The sequence below is a fragment of the Blennius ocellaris genome (assembly GCF_963422515.1).
Source record: "Blennius ocellaris genome assembly, chromosome: 8".
Taxonomy (NCBI): domain Eukaryota; kingdom Metazoa; phylum Chordata; class Actinopteri; order Blenniiformes; family Blenniidae; genus Blennius; species Blennius ocellaris.
The window spans coordinates 11,415,817-11,424,761 of NC_137657.1; the positions used below are offsets into that span (position 1 = coordinate 11,415,817).

The 8,945-nt window shown below is 43.8% G+C and overlaps 1 protein-coding gene across 1 annotated transcript in view; it reads left to right on the forward strand.

Annotated features, from left to right (window-relative positions):
- kcnn3 (potassium intermediate/small conductance calcium-activated channel, subfamily N, member 3) overlaps window positions 1-8,558 on the forward strand; it is a 56,361-nt gene extending 47,803 nt beyond the window's left edge. The window contains exons 8-10 of the mRNA XM_080500960.1: window positions 2,465-2,592; window positions 3,857-3,926; window positions 4,807-8,558. Coding sequence (XP_080357086.1) covers window positions 2,465-2,592; window positions 3,857-3,926; window positions 4,807-5,223 — 615 coding nt within the window. The 3' untranslated portion in view covers window positions 5,224-8,558. The remainder of the gene's footprint in view (window positions 1-2,464; window positions 2,593-3,856; window positions 3,927-4,806) is intronic.
- The last annotated feature ends 387 nt before the right edge of the window (window positions 8,559-8,945 follow it).

Below are 8,945 nucleotides of genomic sequence, written 5' to 3' on the forward strand. Positions count from 1 at the left end.
CCAGAAGTCGAGGGGGTAAATAATTTATAAAGACATCAGGGTTATTTAAATCGTTATTTCAGCCGTAATTAAAAGGCCTATAACATTCCATTGATTTGTCTGACCTTTGATTTGGGCCAGTGTGGTTGTGATGTTTTCCTGGTGTTTATGTGCATGCATGTGTGCTTGCGTAAGCGTGCGGGACGTGGCTTTTCCGCCGGCCTCTGAAGGGGAAGGTCAGAGCAGGTGAGGCCACGTGTCACTGTGACACATGGACGATGTGGTTGCCAAGGTAATTGGCTTGTTTGTTTGTGTTTTCTGCCTCCCCCAAAAACACACCATTGTTTCTCTTGTGCCACAGCACCTCACTGCTAATTGCATACGCAGGTCATTAAATCATAAAAGCGACTCAGCTTTTCCTCAGGCGACGTCTCCACTGTTTTGCTTTTTATCCATATTATCAAATTAAATTTAAAAAACACAATTCTTATTTCAATGACACCTATAATTATATATTCATGTCTATGCTTAGTCAAAAATGTAATGACATTTACTGTAGTGTTTCTATTTGTGCTGATTAATCTATACTCTGTAATATGTCATCAACATGCTGTGATATGGAAATCCCTTTGTCCTAACAGATTTTACATGTACCTGCCATAAGGTGTGCCATGTAGGGGAGCAGCCAGAACAGATCTTTGACCCAAACCAACCATATGGCTATGACAGGATTGCCTCAGTACATGCCATATGGTACAGAAATGGCCGCGGTTGCCCCTGTTGTTGACGTTTGGTTTCTCATGGTGTGTTCTGAGCAGTTCACGTTGAGGCTTTTATATTTGTTAATGAAGTTGCCGCATTTATCTATTAAAGGAGAGGAAAAACACAAACAGTCTGGCATCATAAATCACAGTCATCTGGACGTATTTCCAAGATTTTATTGAAGGTTAAGCATCCTCTCGGGATGCAAGACAGATTCTTTTTCGGAGCCTGTGCAAAAGCTAGGACAACAAGCCTCCAACCGGGCAGACACAAAGCACAGTCATCCGTCACATTTCACTGACCCCCGCGGTGCTGGACCAACTAATAAATAATATTTGACATATCAGTTTACCAGTGGACCTGGAGGTATGGACAGTATGGAACCTGGACAGTGATTGAAAACATACTGAAGGTGTGTGCAGATCACAGTCACTTTAAAGCTGCTGTTGGAGTCTGATCTCAAGCCCACTGACACATAATCATGCAGCCATGAAAACGTCTGTAATGCTGTCATTAAGATGAGCCCATACCAAAAAGAAGCTTAATGACACTCGCTATATATATTATCCATAGTATGTTAGATTCGCTCTTTTTGGTTTGACTTCCTCTGTATCATTGAACTCACATCTGTCAGGCCCACGGCCTCCAACTCTCTTCATCTGCAGCCAGTCGTGTGTGCGTGTGTCTGCATGTGTGTATGTGTAGGCGTGTATGTGAGTGAGCGGTCCTTGACTGTGGTGGATGGCTGCTGATTAGCCAGGCTTTTGTGCCCCTCAGACGGGGGGTATAATTGTTCTTTGTTCAGTGCTCAGCATCTCTTTGAAGTCTCTCATTCAATTTATGTCCTTACAGATTCTCGCCCTTCTCCCTGTCTTTATGGCATCCACAACTCGCCTTTTACGCAGGGTGCCAGACCCCTGTGCTGCAGCTAAAGAGCAGCCTATAGAGATGTACAACACATAAAACATACCGAAGCCAATATTGCTATTGACTCATGTACAAAGAGCCCCGGATAAGTATCAAGTTTTTTATTGACCTGTAACTGACACTGACATTTAGAATCAGTATTTTATTAAATCACAGCATTCCCACATTCGCTCTGACCAGAGTGAAGACAGCTGAAGCTTGTGTCTGACCGGTGCAATGGAGGCATATGGCCATCTTGCACTGGATTTTCCCTGAGGGAACGTCATTATGAAAACGTATTTCACTAATGCTCCTCTTCTGTCGTGACGAGGAATGTCTTTCACGGCCACATTAAGAGCAACAACTCTGAGATGATTGTTTCTTTTAGTTTGTTGTCAAAATGAAATGGAGGATAACTGCTTTTAATGAACTACGAAGCCACGTGCAGGATTACTGCATCCAGTCTGGATAATGCAGTCTATTTGAGTTGTTGTGGCACGTAGACAGACCAAGAGAAAAGACAGACGTGAGTGAGAGGGAGAGACTCCTGTTGGTTCTCGTTGCCAATCTCCCTAAGGAGAGAGCTGTTTATGCGCACATGAAAAGCATTGGCAGGCAAGTCAGATTGTGTATAGACAGACAGAGAGAATGAGGGCAGCCTCTAAGACAATGATGGTTGCATTTTTTTTTCTTCCCTTTGCTAGTGAAAGGAGGGGAAAAGAGAGAACCGGGCTCGGCAAACCTGTTGCCCGTTTCAGTTGCCAAGGGCTACCTGTTGCTTACATTGCGTATGTGTGCTTTTATTGTCTACGAGCAGATAAAGAACGCGGCGGCGAACGTGCTGAGGGAGACCTGGCTCATCTACAAACACACCAAGCTGATGAAGAAGATCGACCACTCCAGAGTCCGCAAACACCAGCGGAAGTTTCTCCAGGCTATACATCAGTGAGGCCGCGCCTTACGCACACCCACGTACACGCACACACACACGAGCACGCTGCTGTGCCGCAGAGCTGATGAAGCCTTTGAAATCAGCTGTACTTTCTATCCACCCACAGGTTGAATCAACGCTGATAATCAGATAAAATGCATGAATCCCTGCACACACCAAAGCAAACACTGGCGCGCACACACACAAACACACACACACAAACACACACAATGATTCATCATCTGCTAAAGGGCAAGTTCACTCTCGGCAAATACATTTGTGGGACTGGATAATCAGTGCATTGTGTAATATTACAGACACTCTGATCATCAGATCATCTTTTCGAAAGAGCGTTGCTGATGATACAAGTACATGACAGCAAGACTTTGTCATTTATTCACCCAGTGCTTTCGCTGTTATCCTTCAATGGCCACAATCTCACACACACACACACACACACACACACACACACACACACACACACACACACACACACACACACACAAGGATATCTTGTTAAAGTCTTGTTTGGCTAAAAGAGTTTTGTATATCCTCTGTCTGGCATCCAAGTTAAGGGTTCTTTTAATGTTCCCATGGCTCGTTTGATCTTCCACAATTCACTCCAGTCTGGAGAAAATTAACAAGTTCCTTCAAAAGCAGGAGTCAAGAGACCCTAAGACTCATTTAATTGTAATATAGAGAGGCTAATCCTGATGCATGTGGACTGTAGATGAGAGGCTGACACCGTGAATACAGGGACAGACCTGTTTCTACATCAGACCTGTTAGTATAACAGAGGGATGAGTTCATGAAGAGGTGCAGCCTCTGAAAAGAAAATCACTCTGCACTTCATTATAAAATAAGAAGGCACCTTGTTTGTTTTATGTAGGCACATATTGTTAGTATTAATTGTTTTGTTGTATTTTTTTATGTAAACCTCGGCGTCTATCTGACACTGAGATTTACAGCTGCTTGTAGTGACCTCCTGTTGATGTCAAGTTCTCAGTCTTATATCTGCCTTCACTTTGTGTATTTTAACCTTCATGGCTAAATCGCAGTGTTTCAGAGCACACTGTGTGCTTGTTGTGTTTGTACATTCAAATCCCGGGACAGGCTGCAGGTAAAAATGAAGCTGAACCAGGCAAGGTGACCGCTCCAGAGTGTTGTTGTCTGGACCCGCAGGGATTAAACCTCTGGACCGACCACTGTGTGTTTGCCGGGGTTCAACTGTGTGGTTGTGTGTGTCTCATACGTGCACGTGTGTGTATCTGTTTGCAGATTACGCAGTGTGAAAATGGAGCAGAGGAAACTCAGCGATCAGGCCAACACACTCGTGGACCTCTCTAAGGTGAGGCGTTTGCGCTTGACACACACACACACACACACACACACACACACACACACACACACACACACACACACACACACACACACACACACACTTTGGTGTTCTTCACTCGTGCGTGCATGTTAGTCACTCATGCCTAACGTGCCTTTGCCCCCAAAAATATACCACAGCGTTCCTCCGTTTCAGTGCTGACCTGCTGGTTTCTGTGGCTTTGCGTCTCCTAGCAACCAGAACAAGTGTTAAAACAGGGATGACTGAGTGAGAGAACGAGGAGGAAACGAGGGGAGGGAGGGGAGCGCTCGTGTTGTTCTGCTATCGTGTGGGTGTTTGAGCGAGAATGTGAGTGCACACACACGTGTGTGTGTGTGTGTGTGTGTGTGTGTGTGTGTGTGTGTGTGTGTGTGTGTGTGTGTGTGTGTGTGTGTGTGTGTGTGTGTGTGTGTGTGTGTGTGTCAGCGAGGACAGCGAGTGAAATACCGACTTGAATAAGGACACAAAGATTGAGCGCGGGTGTGTGTGACCTTCCTAAGAGCACCAAATATTGTGATTTTGCCATCTCAGTGACTCCATCTCAATCGGCCACTTGTGCGTTTACCATGGTTACGGAGCCCAGGATATGTGCACGGCAGGGACACTGCCTTCTTCCCATTCTCTCGCTGACTCTTTTCTCCGCGACGTTACGACGCACAGCTTTCTTTTTTCTTCAATCCAACTTCTATCCTCCAGGTCCTTTCTTTCTGAGCGTCTCACTGAACGTCTCCCTCTCTTGAACCCCTCCTTCTTGAAATACTTCTTCACAATCACCCTTCTTTATGAGTTCAAAAGGCGCATTTTAGTCTCCTACGTGCACGTTGACTCATCCCTCGCTATCCTCCCGCAGATGCAGAGTGTCATGTACGAGCTCATGTCAGAGCTCAACGACCGCAGCGAGGACTTGGAGCGTCAGATGCTGTCCCTGGAGCAGCGGGTGGAGCAGCTCACCGCAGGCTTCAACGCGCTGCCGGCGCACCTGTCTGCAACCCTCAGCGCCCAGCACGCCGCCCTGGTTCACCTGCTCCGGGAGAGGGATTCGAGGGACGGCAGAGGGGGAGGCGGAGGGGCCGTGGTCCCGCTCTCCCCGGCTGCTTCTCTGCCGACCGCGCCGACGCCGGTGTCGCCGGTACAGGCCGCGTCTCCCACGCAACCCTCATTTCAGGTCTCTACTTTAGCCTTGGAGTCGCCGCTGTCGCCGCCGCCGCCCCAGAGCCCGGACGGGAGCCAAGAGGGAAGTCCCAACGCCTGCACCTCTGGCTGCTGAGGACAGCTCCGAGGACCGGGACGAGACAAACCTGGCGACTAAACAGGGAGAGAGGAGGGGGAGAGACAGTGTCGGCGCTCTCGCTTTCAGACTTAGAGGAGAGGAATGAGGGAGGAGGTGAGAAATGTGTGGTGATCCTCTGAAACGAACGCTTCGTGAGGGAGGGATGAACGCGGGACAATGAGGAGGAATAATGGGATTAAGATGGAGGGCCGGTATGAGTGATGAGACATGTCAGCAACTTTGGGGCGCTTTTTCTTGACGGAGGAAGGAGAAGAGAAATGGAGATGAAATGGAGACTCTACAAGGTGTGAGGGGGAGGAAGGATGTCAGGACGCTGAGAAATGGAGGTGGAGAGACTGAGGAGGGGGAAGAAAAGAGGAGGAGAAATAGAGAGGAATAATTATATGAACTCCGAAATGGAATCCACTCCAATTACTGAAAAAAGGCCTTTTATTCTCTTCATCTCTCTTTTCTCTTTCTCTGTCTCTCCCTCCTTCCTCCCCCTCTCCCAATCTCTCACTTGCTTCATCAGGAATTAATGACCATGACTTTTTATCCTTATGATGTATTTTCTATCTGAATGCTAATTGTGTGTTAACGAGCATCCCTTTAACAGAAGGTTCGATCAATACGACCATGATAATAATTTAAAAAAAAAAAAAACTAGTGGCATGCACTGCGCACACACGCACACACACACACACACACACACACACACACACACACACACACAGATCACATCAACGCATCATCCATGCAATACAGTTTAACACAGCACACACACCTCTCACAACGCAGGCCCTATTAACACTCACACAATCAAAGTAATGCACTAGCCCACAAGATAATACTAAAGCCTATACTGCCAAACACTTGATGCACTGTCAATCTCTGTAGAGCACTGCCAAGCAATGTAGACGCACTGTAAAAAACAACAAAAAAACAAACAAATGTTCATCATTACCACTTATCTTTTATGGGTGTGAGCTAATGCAGTAGTTTAGACTTGCGGTGCGTAGTTGTGACATTTTAGCGACTCGGTTGGGAGAATGGTAATCGCTCAGTGAACTGCACAAATTACAGATCAAGCTGAATTGAGACGACATGATACTGAGGGATGTGACTCATCACAATGTTTATTTGTAATAGGGAAGACAGAAGCAGATGGTAACATAGACTAACACAACTACGACGGGACTTTATTACTGCATTTACTGTATCTGGAAAAGAAATGGTGTTGAAGGGACATATCGCCACTTAAATGAGACTTTTGTTCACTTTCTACCAACATTTCCTGTTACTTCAGCAAGACAAATAACATTTTATGTTAATATTAAGTGCGTCATAGTTGGGATCATTTGTTGAGGACAAGAAAAAGGGTCATAATACCGAAACGTATCATTTAAACTTGATGGTTGATTTTAAAACATGATATTTAAAAAAAAAAAAAAAAAGGTTTGATGGTACGAGTCAACGCTTTGCACAAACAGAACTCCACATTTGGCGCAATTTTTCTTCATGTTATAAACGACTTGAGTCTGTCTACACAGTGACGGTTGAGATAACAATCAAAACACCAAAAGAGATTCTATGTTTGTTCTCTCAGTTGGCTGAACCAAGTGGAGTCACTTCCACCAGGACAGGGGTCTGCAACCTCCAGGCACCGGTGCTTTTCTACCATCAGTTTCACAGAATTCAGTATATATGAATATTTTTAGCTCTTTGCAACTTCGTTTCCCAGGAGACAATCTTTCACAGACTCTTGAATAAAAATGCTCTTTTATCCGAGATAGACGTCAGCGTCCTGAAATGTCATCTGCTCTGCACTGCAGGTGATGAATGTTGAATTTCCAGCCACACTTATTGATCACTTTGACTTAGAAAGTGTTTCATTCAGATGTTTTACTTCCCATGATGCTTGTTTGCCTGTGTGTTGGATATTTAGTGGCAACTTGGTAAACAATACAAAAGTAATGTTTTCAATTACTTTATGGTGTTAAAACAGCAAATGGACATCATACTACTGAAACAACTCAAATGGCTAAAAGACCAAAAAGGTCTCAACTGGCTAAAAAGGTCTCTCATGAGTGAAACGCCTGGAAATAGTTTAAAACTTCCAAAAAGCAGTTGAACAATTAAAACCCATAAAATAGCTAAAAGGACTCAAATGGTTCAACTCATAAAGCTGCTAAAATAGTTTTTAACTGGTAAAAAGAAAAGGCAATACAGTTTAAATAGAAGAAACAAAAAGCCGGTTGAATTTGCTAAAACAGCGAAATGGCAAAAAAATAAATAAAAAAGATACATATGTCTAAACAAGTAAAATAAAAATAAAAACCATTAAAACAGCCCAAGCAAGGAATACATTGCAAAAGACACTGGCCCAAATATAACCTAGAAACACTAAATTTGAGAAGAAAATTATTTAAAAGTAGTGCAGCAAATACATTTTACTTGTAGAAATCTGGAAATAAAATTTTTAAATCTCGATTTAAGATTATACCGTAAAATCGAGGACTAAAAATAAGTCAATTACTTTTTAAACAAGCCAAATCAACTCTCATGCCAAAAAATTACGATTTTTAATCTTGGCAAGTAGCAAAAATATTTGCAGTGTAACTGCGGAATGACTACAGCAGAAAAAAGCTGATCAAGTTAGGAAGAAACAACTTTGAGAACTCAAATGATAAAAACTGCGAGTCACAAGCAACAAGTCACACAGCCCAGTGAAACAGCTCAAAAACAGTGGTGAAATATATGTGATGCCAAATTCTAACATTCATCAGTCATTGTTCATGCTGCATTTATGCCACTATGTTTTATAGACACACCAGCAGAGTTTATAAACCGAGTGCATTCTGGAGTTTGAATGTGTTTTGCAGCTCCAGACACATTTGAATTGGGGGGAGAAAGTCGTTGAAAACAGTACTTCCAGCAGATCCCTGAGATATTATTTTGCTTTTACTTTGATGGAGACAAAATGGTATACAGTCCTTACAACTGGAATATTGGGTTTTTTTTGGGAAAAAAAGAAAATTATTTGCTTATTTATTTGTATCATTTCTGGTTTTTCCCAGTGCATTGTTTCTTTTATGACCCCAAACTAAGGAAGAGTCATGTCTTGCTGCCATTCTTTGTCAAGCTTGCCGTCCCAAAACAGCTCAAGTCTTACCATGAATGTATTCTGTGTAAGGAAACACACTCCAAACACTCTCGCTTGCTCAATCACTTAAACTGCCACGCACGCACACACACGCACACACACACACACACACACACACACACACACACACACACACACACACACACACACACACACACACACACACACACACACACCTCAACAACCAAAGTGCTCTCTCTTTAAATGGACTTCAATAAGAGGCAGGGAACGCTGCTGTCACTGGGGACAAAAGATAGCAGGAGGCGTTGCAGATATCTTGACAATATTTCTGAGGGAACAACTGTGAAAATCTGGGCATGGACTTGTTACAGTGCTGTACACCAACGGCTCTATACCAGATGAAGGTGGACTACGGATGAACACAAGGGAACACATATTAACCTTAAAAAGGAGACATGGCCATGAAGGAACAGCTGTTCATGAAATAAATAAATAAATAAATAAATAAAACACAGTGAAGATACACATGAGAGGGATCGTGATGGTGTGATGGGGGAAAAACACAAGCCTACCCTTGCATTGGAGACAATATCCA